Source organism: Schistocerca gregaria, chromosome 3, assembly GCF_023897955.1.
Source record: "Schistocerca gregaria isolate iqSchGreg1 chromosome 3, iqSchGreg1.2, whole genome shotgun sequence".
In the NCBI taxonomy this organism is placed as follows: Eukaryota; Metazoa; Arthropoda; class Insecta; order Orthoptera; family Acrididae; genus Schistocerca; species Schistocerca gregaria.
Genome location: NC_064922.1, coordinates 429442139 through 429467367, shown reverse-complemented (window position 1 = coordinate 429467367; position 25229 = coordinate 429442139). Strand labels below are relative to the sequence as shown.

At 44.2% G+C, this 25229-nt stretch overlaps 1 protein-coding gene across 3 annotated transcripts in view; it reads left to right on the top strand.

The window, feature by feature from the left end:
• Positions 1 to 25229, top strand: part of LOC126354472 (neurotactin) — a 234173-nt gene that overhangs the window by 57329 nt on the left and 151615 nt on the right. The window contains exon 1 of one of the 3 annotated variants that reach the window (XM_050004174.1): positions 7926 to 8008. The exons of 1 other annotated variant lie outside the window; for it this stretch is intronic. In XM_050004174.1, coding sequence (XP_049860131.1) covers positions 7987 to 8008 — 22 coding nt within the window. In that variant the 5' untranslated portion in view covers positions 7926 to 7986. Of the gene's footprint in view, positions 1 to 7925; positions 8009 to 25229 lie in introns of those variants that run through there. One more of the 3 variants, XR_007565333.1, reaches the window with a different exon arrangement.

Below are 25229 nucleotides of genomic sequence, written 5' to 3'. Positions count from 1 at the left end.
ACGCGGCGGGGCGAGCCTAGGCGAGGCGTGGCTGCCGGTGCCCGGTGCCGGCCCGCACAAAAGCGCCGCCGGCGCCAGCTGCGCAGCTGCCGCTCGCTCCTCACCGTCGGATACCTGGCTGCAGCTTGTGGAACACGGCTGAGCGCAAAATACCCGTGTTGGTTGCGACGTGTGTGCAACTGCATCTTCCAGTTTGGCTAGAGCTGGCGTGCCTGCAGGGGAAACAGCGACCGTTGAAATTAACTTTTCTGGACAACCACATGTCGCAACCAGTATGATTACTTTTAACTGTTTCACTTTATAATTTCATAGCAGCATCGTCAGAAACCTCTGGAATTTACACTGCAAAATATGCAACAGTCTGACACTAGGGCATCATACATTGACTGGAAGGATGTATTACACTACTGCCCATTAAAATTGTTACATCAAGAAGAAATGCAAATGATACACGAGTACCCATCGGAGAAGTATAATATACTACAACTGACAAGTGATTACATCTTCACGCAGTTTGGCTTCATATATCCTGAGAAATCAGTACCCAGAACAACCACCTCTGGCCGTAATAACGGCCTTTATACTCATGGGCATTAAGTCAAACAGAGCTTGGATGGCGTGTACAGGTACAACTGCCCACGCAGCTTCATCGCGGTAACACAGTTCATCAAGAGTAGTGACTGGCGGATTGTGACGAGATAGTTGCTCAGCCATCATTGACCAGACGTTTTCAATTGGTGAGAGATCTGGACAATGTGCTGGCCAGGGCAGCAGTGGAACATTTTCTGTATCCAGAAAGGCCCGTACAGGACCTGCAACATGCGATCGTGCATTATCCTGCTGAAATGTAGGGTTTCGCAAGGATCGAATGAAGGGTAGAGCCACGGGTCGTAACACATCTGAAATGTAACGTCCACTGCTCAAAGTGCCGTCAATGCGAACAAGAGGCGACCGAGACGTATAACCAATGGCACCCTATACCATCACGCCGGGTGATACGCCAGTATGGCGATGACGAATACACGCATCCAATGTGCTTTCAATGCGATGTCGCCAAACACGGATGCGACCATCATGATGCAGTAAACAGAACCTGGATTCATCCGAAACAATGACGTTTTGCCATTCGTGCACCCAGTTTCGTCGTTGAGTACACCATCGCAGGCGCTCCTGTCTGTGATGCAGCGTCAAGGGTGACGCAGCCATGGTCTCAGAGCTGGTAGTCCATGCTGCTGCAAACGTCGTCGAACTGTTCGTGAATATGGTTGTTGTCTTGGAACTGTCCCCATCTGTTGACTCAGGGATCGAGACGTGGCTGCACGATCCGTTACAGCCATGCAGATAAGATGCCCGTCATCTAGACTGCTAGTGATACGATGCCGTTGGGATCCATCACGGCGTTCCGTATTACCCTCCTGAACCCACCGATTCCATATTCTGCTAACAGTCATTGGACCTCGACCAGCGCGATCAGTAATGTAGCGATACGTTAAACCGCAATCGCGATAGGCTACAATTCGACCTTTATCAAAGTCGGAAACGTGATGGTACGCATTTCTCTTCCTTACACGAGGCATCACAACAACGTTTCACCAAACAACGCCGGTCAGCTGCTGTTTGTGTATGAGAAATCGGTTGCAAACTTTTCTCATGTCAGCACGTTGTAGGTGTCGCCACCGGCGCCAACCTTGTGTGAATGCTCTGAAAAGCTAATCATTTGCATATGACAGCATCTGCTTCCTGTCGGTTAAATTTCGCGTCTGTAGCACGTCATTTTCGCGTTTTAGCAATTTTAATGGCCAGTAGTGTATTTCATGTACAATATGGTAACTTACTTTAAAACACACTGGTTGACTTGTTTCGCGTTTTAGCAATTTTAATGGTCAGTAGTGTATTTCATGTACAATATGGTAACTTAGTTTAAAACACACTGGTTGACTTGTTACATTGTCGGCAACAGAGATAAGTTGGCTGTACAGCAGTGCTTGTAACGTCTGTGTCATTGTGTGTTCAGAGATAATGTAGTAGTCCCATTGGGCGAGATTAGATCGTATATATACACAGACGGAGAATGACAGTTTACACGATGTGTTACCTCTGCACCACTGATTAACAAAGAAACGTTTACTGGCGGACCAAATCAACTATAGACACTGATACACTTATAAAACAGTCTTCATATGGATCATCAAGTCCCGCTTTGGCCGGGGAGAAATGTAAACTAGTCAGTCCTCCAAATTCAGTGATAAATGACGCGCAGCGTTCTAACTACATTCAATAATATTCCAGAGTCTGACTACTGTATTTCTAAACGTGCAGTAGCAACAGTTAACGTACAGTCTTAAACTGCTTTACGCCAACTGTAGCATATATTCATATAAAGGTAAACCAGGATTACGGCTCAAAGCTAAACAGGTCAGAAGTGAAACCAAAATCATAATTCTTGAAGTTTCCACAAAAATTTATGATTTTAGGCTTATATAAAACTTACCAGTCCTCTCCCTTCCGTGAACGCTACCTGCACATAAATACATCAGTTTCCTCGCTGTCTTATACAAGGTCCACGGCGTCATTTCACGTAGCATATGCACTAAGATGTGAGATACATCTTAAAAAATCCGATATGATTAATACTAACTCCACTACCAAACGGGAAACATACTCTTACTGGCTTTTCCTGCTGGAAGGATAACATTCTCAATCGATGCGCATCTAACATCCTATGTCTAAAATATGTGTAGCGTCATTTACTTCATCGTCAGCCAGTGTTTAATTATAGCTAGCCACGCAGTTGGTAGTCTTGGCTTCCAGCGCCTATCGAAACGTGTGCTTGTATCTCTTGCCGCAGTTAGTGAACCGCACAAGAACTCCCGCAGCAATAATATTAGGGCCATTCTGTATTATCCGTTCTGTGCAGGCATACTTACACTGATCAGCCAGAACATTATGACCTCTGACCTACTATCGATATATACCCGTCCGGGCTATAGCATCACCTGGCGAGCAATTACTGCGAGTCAGACAAACGCACGGTGCATGTAGTATCAGTGTAGTATCATGTGTAGAGTGAGGAAGGCGGTCTATCTGAGTTTGACAGAGGGCAGATTGTGATGGCCCGGAGGCTCGGCACGAGCAGTTCGGAAACAGCACGTCTTGTCGGCTGTTCGAGGAGTGCTGTGGTGAGGGTCTTCAATACGTGGTGAAGCCAAGGTGAAACCACGTACAGATGTCGTGGGGTTTGGCGGTCACCCCTCAGTACAGATGTCGGACGTCATAGGCTGGGCAGACTGGTAAAACAGGACAGGCGGAGAACTTACACCAGGCTTTAACGCTGGGCAGAGTACAAGTGTGTCTTAACACAAGGTGCAGCGAACACTCCCGACGATGGGCTTCCGCAGCCTACGACCTTTCCATGTCCCAATGTTAATACCACGACATCGGCAACTACAGTTGAAATGGACATGTAACCATCGTCATTGTATGTTGGCGCAGCCGCAGAGCGTTGCATGGTCTGATGAATCCCGATATCTTCTTTATCACGCTGATGGGAGGGCGCGAATGCGTCGTCTTCCAGGGGACAACTCCTTGACACCTGTACTGCGGGACGGAGACAAGCTGGCGGCTGCTCTGATATGCTCTAGGGAACATCCACGTGGGCATTCATGGGTCCACTGGTGCTCGTGCTAGGTACTATGACGTCCAAGGAGGATTATATTCTGGTTGCAGACCACGAACATCCCTTCATCACGATGGTGCTCCCCGAAGGCAGTGGCAATTTTGAACAAGATAATGCGCCATGTCACAAAATCAGGAGCGTGATGGAGTGACTAGAGGAACACAGCGATGAGTTCTAATTAATATGCTGGCCCCAGCTCGCCATATCTGAAACCGATGGAACACATCTGGGATGTGATTGAACGTGGCGTCAGAACTCACCGTTCACCTCACACGAATTTACTGGAATTAGGTAACTTGTGCGGGCAGATGTGATACCAACCCCCTCGAGCGACCCACCAAGGCGTCATTGCTTTTCTTCTGGCTGATTAGTGTATACAGCAAAGCGAGACAATATGTAATCTTACTTTGAGATTAAGAACATAGTTCATTTACAATATGGCAACTTACGTTTAAAATGCAGTACTTGGCTCATTGTATTGCCAGCACCATAGAATATAAATGCCTATGGAGTAAGCATTCGGATGCGTAGAACGAGAATTCCTTCCGCAACCTCGCCTGCAGCTCAAGTCACGTTATTTTGGGATGACACACTTTAGTCGGTTTAGCGCTTAGCGTATTTTGAGTGTTATTACTTCGCTGCTACGAACAGATCACCTTCAGAAGTAACGCGGAACTTTGAGTATGTGTTTTACAGACATCTCAACAATTTGATACTAGGATCTGAAGCTGGCTTAAAGATGTGAAGAGCAATGATATTGTGCTTTTTCGCCACAGTATCATAGCTCAGATTCCACTTTACTTACTTTTCCTCGGTAGCGGGATAAGAAGTGACAGCCAATAATTTTTTTTTTCTTTTTACATTGTAATTATTCATATTGTTGAATGTATTCTAATTAATAACGGTACAACAATACTGTGTTGGAAACTGTCTCACGCAGAAATAATTAGATCAACACAAGAGTCTGAGAACCTGCATAAAATGGAGGAACTTAATCAGACTGTCACGTGAAAAATTTAATTTGTATATGAACATAGTAACAGTATGTATACAATGACTGGTAGTTTACTCAAACACACAAATTTATCTACCACTTATCTCGTAAACACATGACCACAAAACCACAGAACGTGTCGCTACAATCAAAGACTTTATTACCATGTCTCAATAGTTTTCAACGTATAAAGGGTCACATATCCATATGACATACACAGCTGTATATTGGTTGTAAACACTTATGTAAAATAACTGGTCTTTCATTCACATACTTCCCTTTACATCCGTAGCAACCACAATATTTGCACCATAGCTGTTACTAAAACTCAGACGTGCTAAAACGTATGTAAAACGAGGCGAGTAGTGCAAAATTCAAGTTTCGCTATTACCGCAAACTACAGACAAGCAGCGTCGTTTCAAAATCATGAGACTAACCCGTCTGGATATTGAGAACATGCGGAGTAGTATATGCTTTCTCCATAGATATATGTATATATACCGGCACCAGACATTAAGTTGGCTGTACAACAGTTGTTGCAACGTCTATGACAACGTGAATGCAAAGATAATGCAGTGTTTTTACTGAGCGCGACAAAGCCCTATAAATATAGTCACTGGTTCGAATCTGTTTCACGAAAAACCAGCACATTTCAACTACTACATTAACCATGAAATATGGTAAACTACTGCCATTTTTTGCGATTTGTTTTGGCAGATATTGCAGCACAATGACATTTTGTCCCTTGACACGGCATCCGATTGTCAGGAATATCACGTGACTTGAATTGCAGGCGATGTTGCGGGCAGTAACGGTCGGTAACTCGTAAACTTCTGGTCCTCATGGCAGTTTAGTTTTTCTTAGTACTATTTTAATCGTTTTAAAGAATTTTTTGTCGCTCTGCCTACTAAGGATTGTTGTCAACTTCGATATGAGAGCAAGTAACGACTAAAACATTGGTAGTGCCCGCCAAACAACTCATTCTCAGTTCTACGTCCATCCGACTTCGATGACCCTGATACTTACGCTATGGTCTACCAAGTCTGCCTGAGAGGGCCATCTGTCTCCCTATCCAGTCCCCCATCCATAGCTGAATCCCTAACTACGGATATATATCTCGAAAAAAAAAAGGAGACGAAATTTGTACTACTAAGACTGCATTCATACTACAGTGAGATATTAAAGGAGCAGGTCAGATACCCTGAAGGATTGACGCTTCTAAGAAGTAGAAGTCTTTTTCCGTGCAACAACAAATTTTCAATGTACTATTTGCTGGAGGGTTGTGTCTTCCACGGGAAAGATGAACCTAGTTGTAGGAAAGCTAAATGTCGTAACATGTAGAAGATTGATGTGAGAAAACACGTACCAGGTACTGAGCCGGGAAGCTGAGTTTCATGCCCCTGCTGCTTACGCCATGATCTACCAAGTCTGCATGAGGGGATTATCAGTTTCCGTACCCAGCCCCCTCATCCACAGCTCGATCCCCAACTACGCAGGGTCTGCTAAATGACCACATAGAAGAAACTGGAAAAATGTGAACATTTTAATGCAAGACATCTGACAGTTAAGGCGTTTAAAGTCTCATTTCTCCGTTCTTTGTCAGCCGGTTTCCGGCTATGGAAATTCTTTCACACTTCCTTTCGACCTGGCTGCATTCTATATGAAAGCTAGTTTTAAGTTGCGCAAAGCTGATACATTGCAGATTAAAAAACTTAATAACAGTTAATTCTCTAAAAGTTACACCAATCTACAACGCATTCCTAAGGATATTGAGTTGAAATTGAAACTGCATCCAAAAAATAAAAAAAGAAAAGAAAAGAAATTGTGAAGGAGACAGAGGCATAAAGGGAAACCTAAATCTGTATGCCCAGACGAGGACTTCAACTGAACACCACGAGTCCAGAGTCTTAAAAGTGAGTGTGTGCGTGTGTTATCCTTTTTTTTTTTTTTTGGAGTGGGGTGTGGGGTGTGGGTTGGGATTGGTTATTAGTATACTGACTGGTTTGATGCGACTCTCCTGTGCTAACCCCTTCATCTCAGAGTAGCACTTGCACCCTACGTCGTCAATTACTTGTTGAGTATATTTCAGACTGTCTTCCCTACAGTCCTGTCCCTTCTTCTTGTCAGTATTTTCCATATACTCCTTTCCTCGCCCTTTCTGTGGAGAACATCCTCATTCTTTACTGTATCAGTCCACTTTATTTTCAATATTCCTCTGTAGCACCGAATCTCAGATGATTCGCTTCTCCTCTGTTCCCGTTTTCTCATAGTCCATGATTCACTACCACACAATGCTGTGCTCCAAATGTTCATTCTCAAGTATTTCTTCCTCAAATTAAGACCGGTATTTGATACTAGTAGTTTTATTTTGGCCAGGAATGCCCTCTTTACCAGTGGTGGTCTGTTTCTGTCGTCCTCTTTGCTTCATCGGGCATGCATTAGTTTACTTCTAAGGTAGGACAATTCCTTCACTTCATCTACTTCTTGGTCATCGATTTTGATGTTAAATTTATCGCTAATTTCATTTCTGCTACTGATTATTACTGTCGTCTTTCTTCGGTTTTCCCTCAGTCCATATCCTGTAAACTCGTCATTCCGTTAAATATGCCCTTTGATTCTTCTTCGCTTTCACTGACGATAGCAATGTCATCAGTGAATCTTATCATTGATATCCTTTCACTTTGAATTTTAATCCCTGTCTCGAATATCTTCTTTATTTCCTTCACTGATTCTTCGAGCTACAGACTGAACACTAAAGTGGAAGACAGCGTCTCTTAAAAGTTGCAGACGCTAAAAGTTAATGAAGGAGATGTCACTACGTAAGACATGACGAAAGAGATGTACCCGATTTATCTACCGTTGTTGGTCAGCTGTGTAGTAACATAATGTTAAAGCCATAGTATGGTGACATGAACGTACTAACCTGATAAATCCACTAAGAATTAGTTACCACAGTATCATCCTTTTACATTCAACATTTTCTATAATTATGGGAGACTATACAGAAAGGTCTAACTTCCGCCGTTTCATTCTAAAATACAACGGTAGACATTCAAATAAGCTGAGCCTTTGTCGGAGAAGAGTGCAGTATCTATTCTTTTCGAGAATAGATTTTTAATTCAACAGACCAGGAAGAGTGGAGCGTGCAATCAAAACAGAACCACGCAACTGTCTTCTCCCCGACGGATGTGTGGGCGTTTCCGGTAATGCACATGATTGCTGATAATCTCTGGTGGCTACGAACGAGGCCCTGGAAGTTGTCAGTTCCCGTCTAAGCTACAAGAGGCCATCGGTGCAGAGAATCGACACATGCGCGATGTGGAAAGGTTTTAGAAATTGTAAGTTGTTGCTAATTGCACGCTGACAAATAGCTCCGACAGTGATCTGAAATTTTTCATTCTGCTTCAGAGGTGACTTTGTTAGCGAGTGGGTTGCATGACTAACGAGAGCTAACTTTTCGGTGAATGAGGTGGGCGTTAATGCATTGTTTATTGTGAGGTCTCAAAGAACTGTGATTACGGTTTAAGGCGATTAAACGTCGGAGTTGTGGCATTAATTCGATCAGAACGTTTGACACACTGTCCAAGAGCTACTGCCAAGCATTAGCCGGCTAAACGTAAGTGTCACAGCATCATTGACTGCTGTCTCCAATACGGAGTAGGCTTTATAAACTGGTTTAGCACAATCGTTTACTCTGATGACTAAGTTGTGGTGTATTCTCCGATTCCAAAACTACGGGCTTCTTAAGATTCAACAGAAACAATGTAGTATATTCGTAACAAGTTCACATATTTATCTTGCACGTTCTGTTTGTAGCTATTCACTATCCGATCAAGTATGATACTATCCTCTAACAGTAGCACCAGCCCCAGCTGCAACTCCGAACACTGCTCTGAAGGTCGCAACTTTCGGTCAAATATAGCTGCATCAAACCTATCGCTGTAAAATCGAGCACACATCCACTAAATCTGCATGTTGATGTACGAAGCTTGGAAGTGGCGATAATATCTCGGAGAACCTGTCTTAACTATTCCCCGATTTCCGTTATCTACGAGTAAACATTTGGACTGTGAAGTCACGCGAATGCCTGACACAGCGCAACCCTGTTCTCTATGAGGGCCTGAAGTTGTCTTCGCCTCGCTGTCTCGTACTGCTAACAGCTACATCTATACTCTGCGAACTGCCTGGCGATGTGTGGCGAACGGTACTTCCGCACCGGTACTATATCCGTCCTTTCCTGTTGCATTCAACTGCTGAACATTTGATGCCTTTTAGCCGACCAGCCCTGATGTTGCAAAGTGATTCGTTTGTTTCTCTCCCACATACAACGTCATTGCTTTTGCTTCTTCTGTAAAATCTTGTTATTGTATTTCTCCTGTTTCAATATTATCGTAATTACCCTCTTGTCTGCTTTTGTGGTGAGAGGCCCGTTGTTTCTAACTTATTTGTTATTTTTCTGGACGTTTTGTCTTCTCACTTCTTGTTCCTAACAGTGTTTCTCTTCCGAGATGGGAGGAAGGGCAACACCGGTCATAAACTTCTTAAGCCTATCGGTTGCAGATCGATTTCAGCTACTGTGAACCTGTCTTCAGTGCTACATGAATAAAATAACTTAATGAATGAGACATTAAAATATAAATTAAAAAGAGATCACGAATACATCAGATTGTAAACCGTAAATTTACGTACCATTTACATCCAATTCATGATGAGTAACTGTAAATAAAGTCGCACATAGTATCACAATGATATTATCTGATGGAAACAAACCTGAATGTTTCTTTTGCTTTCCTTTACTATGCATCTGATTTCTTCTGCATTTAACTATCTTGTGAGACCTACATTGAAGTTTGAGTTACTGTTCTTATGGCTTCACTGTCCCTGATAACACTGCCTTCCGTGTAATGTTTGCGTTTTCATTGTATTTAGGTCTTTTGTCTAGCAGATTTATTTCTGGGAGATGTTTACAGAATATGTGGTTTATTTGCCTTCTGTCCCTATGTTGAACGGTTTTATTTTGTATAAAAAATGTTTTGATATTGTTGTGTCAGATACATCTCTCAAAGCCTAAGATCAAAACAAGATTCAAAACTCCCTCCCAGAACACATTCCCCTATCCGCCATCTTATTTTCGGATCTTGTAAACAGTGGTACAGTGAAAGTTTCAAGGCCCTACAGTCTGGAACCGCGCGACCGCTACGGTCGCAGGTTCGAATCCTGCCTCGGGCATGGATGTGTGTGATGTCCTTAGGTTAGTTAGGTCTAAGAAGTTCTAAGTTCTAGGGGACTGATGACCTGAGAAGTCAAGTCCAATAGTGCTCAGAGCCATTTGAACCATTTATTTTTTTAAGTTTCCAAGTGCAGTTTCTTGCAGTGAAGATACTGGAGAAACCAGGAAAAGCAGGAGTATATATAGTGCGCCCACACACACACACACACACACACACACACACACACACACACACACACACATACACACACATTTCTTCCATGTAGAATAAAATAAAAGTAACCTCAACTTTCCCCAGTCATAAATTTTGGATGTAAATAACTTTCTACATTAAGTACTGTATGGCTATAGCTGACAGCCTGTGAAAGAAAAACTACTGTAACGCAAAACAAGGAAGGACCACAGACTGTGGTAACAAGATATATACAAAAACTTTTGTCTGTTATCAATTTTGTAAATACGTATGTGCAGATAGTAAAGAGCAATCCTCCTGTTACTTAACAAAAAGAAGATAATAAAAAACGCCGACGACGCTGTAACTTCGCCAAAATGTGACTGGGTAAAATAAGAAAAACTTTAGTTTCGTCATTGTGGAATCAATCCAAAAACAAATTCTTGAGCCAAAAAATTATGACCACCTGCATAATAGCATTTTGATACACGCCTCGAGCACAATACAGCAGTGATTCTGCGTGGTATGTATTCGATAGGTCCTTAGTAGTTTTCTAGAGGTATGTAAGAGGGCAGTTGTTAAAATACCGACGTATCAATGTTTATCCATAGAATGTCGATGTAGATCGTCGATATTATTTTCATTGATATAACGATAACGAAAGTGTAAATTCGAGTGACGATATTTTTGTTTTATATTATATTTTGTCACTGTTTTCCGTAAATATTTTAAATTGTTCTTTTGAAATTCATGTGTGTGAAGGAGTCTTACTACTTTTTGAGCTTTCATCACGTGTGAAGCAAGTATCGATTGCAAGCACTTGAGGGTGGCGGTATGAATGGAATAACAAGATTTCCGATGTGAAGAAATAGCGCACCAGTTGTGTTAAAAAATAGTGTGATATTTCTTCACATCGGCATTCTTCGAAAACAGTTACTGTAACTGATGAACAAAAATTTAAATTACAAGATTGGTCTTTTCGTTTGACGGAGACGTGCGAGGGGATATACTGACGTAATCGGCGGTCGGCGCTACCAGCAGAATTTGCAACGTTTAACTTACCACGCAATTTTGACGCTATAACTACTATGTCGCTGGCGTTCGCACAAATGAAGTAACAGGGACATCGACATGACGTGTTTCAGACAAATCCGATATGCGACGAATCCGAACGACGGACCCATCTGACATCTTTTATTCTGTCACTTCGTTATCGCCAAGCATTAACATACATAGTTTTCCTTTCAATTCTTTCTCTAAGGAAATAAGTAGGCTTGTTGATGTAAGGAGAACCTAATAATAAATCGATAGTTAAAAATACTGCTCTCATACAGACAATATATTCACAATGTGCAGTCGATACCTTTCCCCATCGATTTATCGATGTATCGATAATTCTTTCGACATACCGCGGGCCGATAGTGAAATAATTTAAAATATCAGTATATCGGATTCCAGATATTTTTAAAAATATCAACAGTCCTAGTATGTAGCACCAAATGTCTTCCCAAAGGTGAAGCAATTCCCGTAAATCACGGACCACTGATTTGTGGGCGCTGAGTTAGCGTCTCATAGCACCCCAGATGTGTCCCATCGAGCTTAATCATGCACATTCGTTGGGCAAGGCATCAACATGATTTCACTATGATGCTCCTCAAACCACAGTAGTAGCACAATTCTGCACTTGTGACACAGACAGTTATCCTGCTGGAAGATGCCACCACTGTTGGGAAGACATCAAGCACGAAGGATTGCAGTCCCGGCGGAGGTTCGAGTCCTCCCTCGGGCATGAGTGTGTATGTTTGTCCTTAGGATAATTCAGGTTAAGTAGTGTGTAAGCTTAGGGACTGATGACCGTAGCAGTTAAGTCCCATAAGATTTCACACACATTTGAACATTTTGAACGAAGGATTGCAGGTGGTCCGCAATTATGTTTACGTAGATCACAGCTGAACCGGTGTTTTTGATGACTAGCACAGACCACATGGAAGCCGAGGTGAATGTTCCCTATAGCATAGTGCAGTCCCCAACAGGCAACATCAGTGGCCTGGTGCAAGTTACCAGCAGCCGTTTACCTGGTTTAGGAAGCGTCCGGACGCGACTGTCGACCTGGTGTAGCAAAAAACGACGTTCATCCGTCCAGGTGACACGGTCCAAGGTCTATTCTCGAATATGGTTTTTCTGTTACAGTAGTTTTTCTTTCACAGGCTGTCATCTGTAGCAATAGAAGACTTAATGTAGAATGTTATTTACATCCAAAATATAATATGCGACTGGAAAAAAAGTGTGTTAGTTTTATTTTACTCTAAGTAGGAGGCTTGCGCGCGCGTGTGCGTGTATGTGTGTGTGTGTGTGTGTGTGTGTGTGTGTGTGTGTGGCCGGCCAGTGTGGCCGAGCGGTTGTAGACGCTACAGTCTGGAACCGCGCGACCGCTACGGTCGCATGTTCGAATCCTGCATCGGCATGGATGTGTGTGACGTCCTTAGAGTAGTTAGAACTACTTAAACCTAAGTTCTAGGGGACTGATGACCTCAGAAGTTAAGTCCCATAGTGCTCAGAGCCATTTGAACTATTTGTGTGTGTGTGTGTGTGTGTGTGTGTGTGTGTGTGTGTGTGTGTGTGCGCTCGCACGCAAGCGCACAGTATGTATTACTTACTTTTCTTGATTTGTCCTTATCTTCATTGTGAAACATTGCACTTGGAAACTTTCGCTGTGTTACTGTTTACGGGATCCGAAAACAAGATGGCGGACAGTTGAATGTGTTCTGACAGGGAGTTTTGAATCTTGTTTCGACTTTACGTTTGTTGTATTTGACGCAATACAATTCAAACACACTTTTCATACAAAACAAAACCGTTAAATGTAGAGTCAGAAGGCAAATGAACTGCACATTATATAAACATCTCGTCAACTTTACTGACATACAACTCAAAAACATGAAGTAATTCTGCTACAAAAAGGACTTAAATACAATGAAAGCGCATCTAGTGCAATTAACATGGCAGCACATTGTCTGTTGCGAAGCTCCGTGTTGTATAACGTGCGCTTAACGATATGCTCCGAAACAAACGTGCCTGGATTAGCACAACACTCTGTCGTCAGACCTGCTACAGATCATCGGCAATCCTGATTTACAGAGCGGGCGAGCCTCCTGCCTCCACGTTCTGTGATTACGCTTTGACGTCCACCACGTTGTCGGATACTCAGGTTTCACAGTCATTCAGCCACTTTCCATAGAGACTCACGACAGTAGCACACGAACAGCCGATCTGCTTCGCCATTTCCGAGAAGGTCGTTCCCATGTGCTGACCCATAATAATCAAAGTTGCTCGTGTCGTCGGATTTCCCCATCTGAGGCCAGTACCAATACTGGAAATATTTCCCATTTTTCACTGCCCCGGTTATACGTCGTGAGCACGCAACGCCACCAGGTGTTACACTATGTGATCAAAAGCATCCGGACACGTGGCTGAAAATGACTTACAAGTTCGTGACGTCCACCATCGGTAATGCTGGAACTCAGTATGGTGTTGGTCCACCCTTAGCCTTGATCACAGCTTCCACTCTCGCAGGCATACGTTCAGTCAGGTGGTACAAGGCTTCTTTGGGAATAGCAGCCCATTCATCACGGAATGCTGGACTGAGGAGAGGTATCGATCTCGGTCGGTGAGGAATGGCACGAAGTCCGCGTACCGAAACTTCCCAAACGTGTTCTATACGATTCAGAGCAGGACTCGGTGCAGGCCAGCCTATTACAGGGATGTTATTGTCTTGCAAGCACTCCGCCACAAGCCGTGCATTATGAACAGGTGTTCGATCGTGTCCAAAGATGCAATCGCTATCCCCGAGTTGCTCTTCAACGGCGGGAAGCAAGAAAGTATTTAAAACATCAATGTAGGCCTGTGCTGTGATAGTGCAACGTAAAACAACAAGGGGTGCAACCCCTCTCCATGAAAAACACGACCACATCATAACAACATCGCCTCCAAATTTTACTGTTGGCACTACACACGCTGGCAGACGATGTTCACCGGGCATTCGCCAGACCCACATCCTCCCATCGGATCGCCACACTGTGTTCCGTGATTCGTCACTCCACACAACGTCTTCCGACTGTTCAATCGTGCAATGTTTATTCTCCTTACACCAAGCGAGGCGTCTTTTGGCATTTACCGGAGTGATGTGTGGCTTATGAGCAGCCGCTCAAAATCCAAGTTTTCTCACCTCCCGCCTAACTGTCATAGTACTTGCAGGGGATCCTGATGCAGTTTGGAATTCCTGTGTGGTAGTCTGGATAGATGTTTGCCTATTAAGCATTACGACCCTCTTCAACTGTCGGCCGTCACCGTCAGTCAACAGACGAGGTCGGCCTTTATGCTTTTGTGCAATACGTGTCCCTTCACATTTCCACTTCACTATCACATCGGGAACAGTGGACCTATTGATGTTTAGGACTGTGGAAATCTCGCATACAGACGTATGACACAAATGACACCTGATCACCTGACCACGTCCGAAGTCCGTGAGTTCCACGGAGTGCCCCGCTCTTCTCTCTCACGATGTCTATTGACTACTGAGGTCGCTGATATGAAGGACCTGGCAGTAGCCGGCAGCACCAAATACGAAAAATATGTTTTTGGTGGTGTCCGGATACCTTTGGTCACATAGTGTATTCAATGTGCTCGCACGGTTGGCAATACTTTTTCGAATTGGCAATTTCCACTGGCGTTAATACATACTACTCATTCAGTAACGTAATTTTACTTAAAATGGATCCAAGGTATAGCATTTTCTTTCCACAGGCGATGTTGCTATCAGATATCTGCGATCCCGCTGTCTATGAGGCGCTCAACTCCAAAAGAAAGATTTACTCCATACAACTGTTTCTGCTTTTTTATTTCCTTTTGTTATTGTGGCAAGTGTACAGCGACAAGCTCCGCCCTACCGCTGGTACGCTATAAAAATGCGTCACTGAGTTCGCTTAACCTCGTCATCAATTCGCCACGCTCAATTTCACCCCCCTCTCTGAAGACCATCCGCCTGAGGCTGATGTAGTTTGCCACGTGCTGTTTAGCTTCCTCTATTAGCTACTTTGTTAAACCTGCATGGATAGGGGAGAGCCAGCTGTTAGAGAACCAATACCGTTCTGAGGGTCGTTGAAGGTTATCACATGGTTATCGTTCTAACAAGGTGCGAGGGTAATCAGCCATTACAGATTATTTGGCCAGTTTGTAAGGCAATATTTTAACCAAAATTGAATGTACAGTGCATGCTATTCGGACACCGAGATGGCTTTGAAACTTATTTAGCTAGAGAATTGTTGTCCTAACAATATGGCAAAGGGCAAATTTACATGCAGTAGCGTGTATTTGACAAGCGTTTTTAAAATGTTAAAAAACACCTATGTATTATACAAGGTAAAGTATGAACTATTCACCTCCATACATAAGTGGTCAGCGCGTTTGACCACTGTGCAGAGGACCTGGGTTCAATTACCGGAGCCGGCCTGCGTGGCTGTGCGGTTCTAGGCGCTTCAGTCTGGAACCGCGTGACCGCTACGGTCGCAGGTTAGAATCCTGCCTCGGGCATGGCTGTGTGTGATGTCCTTAGGTTAGTTAGGTTTAAGTAGTTCTAAGTTCTAGGGGACTGATGACCACAGATGTTAAGTGCCATAGTGAGCAGAGCCATTTGAACCATTTTCAATTACCGGTATTCCTAGCGGATTTTCCTGTGGTAGGAACAATGGAACAGAGTCCTTTCAGCCTCTTGGTTCAAATTTAGGATCTATTTAAATGCGAAGTATCGGATCCAAAGTCTATAAAGCTGTAAACGACCGAAGCAGCGGTGTGTTGATCCTATCGCATCGCATCCGAATGTCGACACGTGGCGAAGGACGGCTGAGCGACCGGTCGGCATCGTGCGGTCCCCTGCGCCTGATGGAAGCGTTTAGTTTTAAAATGTGAACTAATATAACTTCAAACGATAACCCGTTTGTATCAGAAGACGATTAAAATTCGTCTGGGTGTTGTACTGCATCATTGTATAAAATACAGTGGTGGTGGTGATATTGTCCTATGGGACCAAACTGCTGAGGTCATCGATCGCTAGGCTTACATGCAACTTAACTTAAATTAACTTACGCTAAGAACAACACACACATGCATACCCATGCCCGAGGAAGGACTCGAACCTATAACGGGGGGAGCCGCGCGAACCGTGACAAGGCGCTCGAGACCGCTCGGCTACCAGGCGTGGCTTAAAATACAGAGTGCCCCAGGAGTAAAGGTAAATATTGAGGGATCCAAAAGGCACGATCACTTGAAACAAAAAATTTCCGATGGACATATGCCCTATTCCGAACGATTCCTGGTACAGAACAAAACGGCTCTGAACACTACGGCACTTAACATCTATGGTCATCAGTCCCCCAGAACTTAGAACTACTTAAACCTAACTAACCTAAGGACAGAACACAACTCCCAGCCATCACGATGCAGAGAAAATCCCTGACCCCGCCGGGAATCGAACCCGGGAACCCGGGTGTGGGAAGCGAGAATGCTACCGCACGACCACGAGATGCGGGCGGTACAGAACACATTTAATGTACATCGTTATTGATTTTCTGCGTTATTCAATACATTGTCAGCTTGTCAAATTTACGGATGTACAGGAAATAGTAAACATTACATTACGCGGCATCGATTACCTTTGAATGGAACCATTACACAGTCCCGTTGTCGCGGGTGTTTTCATTTGACTGCCCCTCGTACTCGCGAAATAACTACGACGAGCAAAACATAGATTACTGCTCTTTCGGAGATGTATCGTCATCCCACTCATTCGCGACGGGAACAGGGAAGGGGTGCGATGCGTCCCCGCCACACTACGTAAGACGACTTGCGGAGTTTATTTTGTGTTACCAGAAGAGCCAACACCGTGTTACGAGTGGAGGCCGAAATGCACGCGTTTTAGCTCACGCAGGCTAACGCGAGGAGGGAAGAACTATACTGACGTGAGGTCTGGAACATGACAAGGAATGAGAATTCAGAAAGCGGACTTAATTAGTTTGATACTTAACTTTAATCCATTAATGATGAACGTCGCTCTTGACGGTACATAATTCACAATATTATCTGTTCAGAATACGTTCTTAAAGATAGCACTTATAGTAACTGAATAGGGCGTCTTTCTAGGTCGTAGCAAATGACGTAGCTGAAGGCTATGCTAAACTGTCGTCTCTGCAAATGAGAGCGTATGTAGACAGTGAACCATCGCTAGCAAAGTCGGCTGTACAACAGGGGCGAGTGCTAGGGAGTTTCTCTAGCCTAGATCTGCCGTGTGGCGGCGCTCGGTCTGCAATCAGTGATAGTGGCGACTCGCGGGTCCGACGTATACTAACGGACCGCGGCCGATTTAAATGCTACCATCTAGCAAGTGTGGTGTCTGGCGGTGACACCGCAGCTAAGATGTAGATCCTGTCAGTGTATAACGAGGCAAGAGTAGTTCAACATCAAATCGTGTTAGAGAAGCGAGTTGCACTCGGTCAGGCGATCGCGTGAACTCGCCGTCCACTTAAGGTAACACTCAAACAATCTCGCCGAAAATGTTTCGCGTGACGAGGCGGTGACGCCCGTTCCGTTTTCACCTGATATAAACGCCCCAATTTAAATAACAAGGCGACTGCTCGACTTACAGTTTGAATCAACATTTACCTGCACAGCCACCTAGGATAACTAAATCTGGCAGTTGGATTGCACGTGTCTCCTAATGGCCGGTCTTTTACCTTCTGCTAAGTTGTATACGACGGTAATACACGATGACTGAGTATTTAGGGGCAGCGTCAGTGAAAGCGAGAAGACGGGAGCGTAGCCGAGCGCAGGGTCGAGGCTAGCCTAGGCTGCCGGCGTGCAGCTGCGGCTGAGTCTGCGGCTCCAGGTGCAAGGAGCAGCGAGCGGCGAGGAACAGCTGCCGGCACCGGCAACCTGCCAGCCACCTGGAGGGCTCCAAGGGCAAACTGGACAAGGCCGGCCCTTCCGGTGCTAGCATCTTCCTCGAGGAGCCGCCGCGTTTCCTACACTTCTGGCCGACCGAGAAACAGCTGCCCGAAACCCGACTGCCTAACTCATCTAAGCATCAGCAGGCACGTCCAGCCTATTTCTGATTTCGAGTCACGGTCCTCTGTGCGATCTACCTACATCTTTTTTCAACTTTAAGTCGGTATGTTGTTATCGCTTTAGACAGTCTTCTTTTCTCCATCCCCGGTATGAATTCAAAACAATATTACCTTCTTACTGACATCTGTTTGAACATTTATTCGGGATATACGGCATGTCGCAAAAGGTACGCTATATATCCAGTATCATATCATTCGACTTGTAACTAACTTAGAGAAAGTAATGGAAGTTTGTCTGACGCACCAACTTAAAAAAAAAATGTTCAAATGTGTGTGAAATCTTACGGGACTTAACTGCCCGAGGGAGGACTCGAACCTCCGCCGGGACCAGCCGCATAATCCATGACCGCAGCGCCTTCCACCGCTCGGCTAATCCCGCGCGGCTGCACCAACTCAAAAAGTTTTATTCTGCTTCTGTAATCGAGTTCTACATGCTCACGCCTTGTGGTACGTATTGAAACCCGCTGCAAACCCGTTATAACATTAAAAGTTAGCCTGTGGTAGATCCTAATAAGTGCTGATTATTTTAGTTCGTCATTGGCATAAAGAGAAGAGATTTACACTCAGCACCTTAAGAGGATGTACGCTGGTACTGTGGCGCAAAGGTTACCGAACTCTAATTTTAGCCTTCTTACATTCACTGGTAAGGTATCTAATTTCTGTAGATACAATTTCTAAAGAAATTATGTTTTAGTCTCTCTAAAATATGTGGACTTGGAAAGTAAGTTAAGTTAGGATTAGGAACCAAAAAGAGAATGTGCTAAGCTTAGTAAAAAGATTTAATTGCATAAGGACAGAATTAAAACTTGGATGTTGACGCGGAAAAATTAGAATGGCGAACTGTACAAAAGTCACGAATATGAACAGTAACTGCTGCTGGTTTGCTGAAAGAACTCGCCAGTATTCCTAGTCTGACGACAGCAAACGTGCTGTGGACTGTGAAGTGCCGTTAATACACTACTGGCCATTAAAATTGCTACACCAAGAAGAAATGCAGATGATAAACGGGTATACATGGGACAAATATATTATACTACAACTCACATATGATTACATCTTCACTCAATTTGGTGCATAGATCCTGAGAAATCAGTACCCAGAACAACCACCTCTGGCCGTAATAACGGCCTTTATACTCATGGGCATTAAGTTAGAGCTTGGATGGCGTGTACAGGTACAACTGCCCATGCAGCTTCAACACGATACTACAGTTCATCAAGAGTAGTGACTGGCGTATTGTGACAAGACTGTTGCTCGGCCACCATTGACGAGACGTTTTCAATTGGTGAGAGATCTGTAGAATGTGCTGGCCAAGGCTGCAGTCGAACATTTTCTGTATCCAGAAAGGGACGTACAGGACCTGCAACATGCGGTCGTGCATTATCCTGCTGAAATGTAGGGTTTCGCAGGGATCGAATGAAGGGTAGAGCCACGGATCGTAACACACGTGAAATGTAACGTCCACTGTTGAAAGTGCCGTCAATGCGAACAAGAGGTGACCGAGACGTGTAACCAATGGCACCCCATACCATCACGGCGGGTGATACGCCAGTATGGTGATGACGAATACACGCTCCAATGTGCGTTCACCGCGATGTCGCCAAACACGGATGCTACCATCATGAGGCTGTAAACAGAACCAGTATTCATCCGAAAAAATGACGTTTTGCGATTCGTGCCATGGTTCATCGTTGAGTACACCATCGCAGGCGCTCCTGTCTGCGGTGCAGTGTCCAGGGTAACCGGAGCCATGGCCTCCGAGCTGATAGTCCATGCTGCTGCAAACGTCGTCGAACTGTTGGTGCAGATGTTTGTTTTCTTGCAAACGTCCCCATCTGTTGACTCAAGGATCGAGACGTAGCTGCACGATCCGTTACAGCCATGCGGAAAAGATGTCTGTCATCTAGACTGCTAGTGATACGAGGCAGTTGGGATCCAGCACGGCGTTCCGTATTACCCTCCTGAACCCGCCTATTCCATATTCTGGTAGCAGTCATTGGATCTCGACCAACGCGAGCAGCAATGTTGCGATACGACAAACGGCAATCGCGATAGGCTACAATCCGGCCTTTATCAAAGTCGGAAACGTGATGGTACGCATTTCTCCTCCTTACATGAGACATCACAACAACGTTTCACCAGGCAACGCTGCGCCAACTGCTCTTTCTGCGAGAAATCGATTGGAAACTTTCTTCATGTCTGCATGTTGTAGGTGTCGCCACCGGCGCCAACCTTGTGTGAATGCTCTGAAAAGCTAACCATTTGCATATCACAGCATCTTCTTCCTGTCGGTTAAGTTTCACGTCTGTATCACGTCATCTTCGTTGTGTAGCAATTTTTATGGCCAGTAGTGTACTAAAGTAGAGTTTGCTTAACTGAATACATTGTTTGATTACACGTAGAAAAGACATTGCTACACATGTAGACAGAGAGGCGCTGACTGCGGCTACTGCAGATAGCAACAAAGTAGCAAGTTGTAGTAATGAAGCTCGGAATTCCCTATCTGCCGGTCCTGCGACACTTTACCAAAACCGCAGATATGACGTGAAGCCGACGGGGGCATGGTCACGACGTCGAAGCTGCGAATGTCGTCATCTGCCCAGCGTCCCATCTGACTTACTCTTAAGTGAATAGTTGATGTTCGACTGGGCGTCCAACCAAGTACAATCAGCGCGAATCTGTAGGCTGATACGGAAGAGAGAAAGCTGCTTGACTGTACGACCGTGCAGAAGTGAGTGCGAGTCACCGATTTTATGTCTTTCGCACTACGACACGAATACCCAACCCACTGCTCTCGAAAATTGCCAACCCTGACAGCTACAAAACCGGCACCTATCACGACCATGAAACAGAAATAGAAAAACGCCTTACGTCAAACACAAGGCGTGCTGCCAAAATCAAAAGGCTGCTTTGAACGTGACGTCTGATCACCTATCATAGGTCCCGCCAAGTCCGCGAGCGGGACTGCTCGAGCAAGGGGTGCAATGACTGAAAATGTAAATTTGCTGGTATACTTACTGTGCCTCTCCGGCGGTCGTCCCCTAGGGCCAGAGGGAACAGTTTGCGAACTCTAGCACACCCAGCAGTGTGGGCACCGCAGCCCAGAACTCTGCCGTATGGCACCAAAACAGGGCTTAAGCTACACAGAGAGCGAGCTATAACGCTAGCAGATTCTGTACCGGAGCTTCGAAATGAACTCGGCTTACAAAGACACAAACAACCGAGATCCACATGTAGGACGCGTATCCAGCACATGAACGTTACAGCATGAAATACACGGTCGTCGCGAACGATTAACGAGATCAAATAGCGAGCGTGCATTTTCTGCATGTAGCGTAGCAAGCGTCTCATCGACCAGTGTCCAGAAACACGCGACATTCGGCAACAAACACCTCTTTTCTCTACACAGCGTGACACAAGAGTAGTCTAAGCCTTCCTAGCGCGATTAGTAGCGATCTGATTGGTTCGTTCACCGGAAAACCAAAGCACATTGCTCTTCAACCTCAGACTACCCCTCAGGCAAATAAGCCATTCGCAATCGATACTAGCTTCAAAATAGCATCCTTTCAGTAACCCAACGATGATTAGTACAAGAAATAGCAAATCGAAATATGAAAGCTGCAATGTACCAAGTAACTTTCAACATCTCGTTTCCGGATATTAATTCCTGACTTTTCTGTAATGTTCTGGCGTTCTGTTTGCTATCCCCCCTATGCCACAATATCTCAGGAAGCTTTCTGAACCAGCAGTACGTCTGCGATATGATGGATTAAGCCTCACGATAGAACTTACAGTTAGTTCATCCGCGAAAACAGTTTTAGATATTTTAGAGCTACTGTATATGGTGTCATGAGAGTTTGCAGGCTTCATGGAGAAAGTTCCCTACATTTTTATCAGATGAATACAAACAGGGAGTGTTTGAAACTTCCTGACAAGTTTAAACTGAGTGCCGGACAGGAATTCGAATCCGGAACCTGTGCCTTTCGCTGGAAAATGCTCGAAGGCAGTCACGATTCACGGCTGGATAGCGTAATTGCCGGTACGATAGCTCAGCGTGTGTGGTCAGCGGGCTGGCTGCCCTCTGTAATAACAATAATAATAATAACTGAATGAAAGAATCAACGACAAACTTGAACGAATGTCATATGATGTCCACCCTGACCAAACGCAACTACCAATAACGAATCCCGTTACCGTCCCGCTATAAAAATTTCATTCTCTTCGTCCCTTAAAAGTTGATGTGTTCGTTACATTTTACCAACACTTGCCCTATGACAGAGCTCACTCGCTGTCGCATAGCAGGGGTTATCATCAATACCTGTGATCAGTGGCTCAACAGCAAAAAAGACGTAATCACTAAGGCGCCTCTTTATACCCTACGTTGGCAGTAACATGCAGTTAGAGGAAGTTATTTAATTAATGAAAAAAGCTTTTCCCCTGACAAAAGATGGAAGAGCATCCATAAGCTAAAATTATTTACAAGCACATAGTCGAATATTAAAATACGTTTTACTTGGGATACTGAGTGTGCCATGAAAAGACATTATGGTAGAATGCGTATTTTGTCCAAACTAACAATATCAAACCATCTTTCATCCAAGAGGCTGAAGTTTCTTCTAATTACACGAAGGCGGAAGATACAATAGTCTATTGGTGGTTATGTTAACAGTTACATCGATTTAGGATTACTGTAAGTAACGTGAGACACAGTTTCGTACATATGTTAATGCAAAAACACCATACAGTGATTGTAACTATGAAATTTTATTTTCTAGTGGCACCTGCACAGTTTCATCACTTTATACGTTGTCCAGAATGCGAGAGAAAGTCGAGGAGTAAGAGTCAAACAGCCCTCTTTGTGTTAAAAAGAAGGGATTTAAAAATGGCAATGGAAATGGACTAATATGACAAATTATCGACAGTGAGATATTAGTTTCGGCTGCGATTCATTCCCTTGCTGCAACAACAAGACAGCATTTGTACGAAACTACCAGTAAAAGATTACGAGAAAATTTCACAGAATTACCGCGATAGACTCATCTTCTTTATGTAGCCACAAACGTACGCCGAAATGAGAGTGGGAGCTCTAAACAGTGTTGAATATTGAAAACTTGGTAGCAAAATACGCTCACGCGAAAACGCTGTATCTAAAACGAAGTAAAAGGACGTAAGCGAGACGCGAAGCTTTGCCAGAGTTTGATATGCGGGTTGCATAATTGCAGTCGCCTTATTGCTACGATCCGCGGCGGAACGTGCTCAGATGAGCAATGTGGTCACGTTATGGAGACTACAGAACTCAGAGAGAGAGAGAGAGAGAGAGAGAGAGAGAGAGAGAGAGAGAGTTTATGAATGAGAATATTTATGTACGTTGCATGCTACGCCGCATTTATACCGTGCTTCGACGCTATAAATACAGAAGGCGCTCTGGAAATGCAAAGACCCCATGAAGTTACGGTCACTGTCGCCTTGGGGTGGGACTAATGCAATGCTGGGTATTCACCTGACTGTCAGGCCGTGTGACGTCAATACGACAATTGAAGATTTGTCTTGCATTCATAAATTTTTTTGTCAGGAGGAACAACGCTATCTTTAGTTGAATCAGTTGCGTAATCTGCACCAAGCACGAGCCAACCATGTACCAAAGCGAACATGAAAAACGTGTCTCGGTCATTATCAGAAATCGGAACATAAGATTAGCTTTCTGTCTCTTGCCATTGTTCGCCATTGGTTGCTGGTTGGTTTATTTGGGGAAGGAGACAGAGCAGCGGACTCATCGGTTCTATCGGATTAGGGAAGGATGTGTCCTTTCAATGTAACCACCTTGTCATTAGCCTGAAGCGGTTTAGGGAAATCACAGGAAACTTAAATCAGGATGGCCGGAAGCGGGTTTGAACCGTCGTCCTCTCGAATGCGAGTCCATTGTGTTAATCACTGCGCCACCTCACTCGGTTTTCTCCGTTGTTACAAACTGGTCTCGTAATGTCGCGAGTCGTTGCCGAAAATACTATCGACTTACGACACTGATTTGCATAATTTGAAACCTGATACCCCTACAAAACGGTTTTAAGTTATGATCTGGGGTACTATTTTAACAATGTTTGAATTATTCGAGGGATCAATTACGTAGATTTTAAAATTATACTATTTATTGGTTCAAAAATGGCTCAAATGGCTGTGAGCACTATGGGACTTAACTTCTGAGGTCATCAGTCCCCTAAAACTTAGAACTGCTTAAACCTAAATAACCTAAAGACATCACACACATTCATGCCTGAGGCAGGATTCGAACCTGCGACCGTAGCGGTCGCGTGGTTCCAGACTGTAGCGGCTAGAACCGCTCCGCCATCCGGCCGGCTACTATTTATTAAACACAGTGTTGTTATTAGAGTGAACTACAATGAAGTGCTTTACATTGACACGAACATTCACTACTTCACCAGGATATTTTCATTTAAGAAATAAAGATATAAATATATATAAAAAAAATATATTATCATTTGTTCCATTATTAAAGAGTGTGCTAGTGTAACGATTCCCTGTTTTTAAGGTCTCATTGCCGAAAAACACATTGTTGAGTAAGTTCAGAGAAATCTCTCCTCTGCTGAAATAGAATAAATCGGAAATACTTTACGAAACGTACTATAACTAACAATGAAAGACTTACAGAGGATACCACGACGGAGAAAGAACTGATAGAACATCTGCAGTAGACGACCCCTACGTGTTTTCACGCTGATCTGACGAAATCATCAGTTTCGATTGTAGTGGTAATGGATGATCTAGATTGGACCGTGGATCAATGGAAACTTGTTGCCTGGTCGGATGGATCAGGTTACACCAGGTCGCTGGTTGTATTCAGATATGCCGTCACGCATTGGCTGCTCAAACCCTGCACTGCACCAGGGATGCAGGTTGGTGTGATCAGTAAGATTCTGTCTGGGACATTCACCTGAGCTTCCATGGAACCTAAGGTAGCGAACATA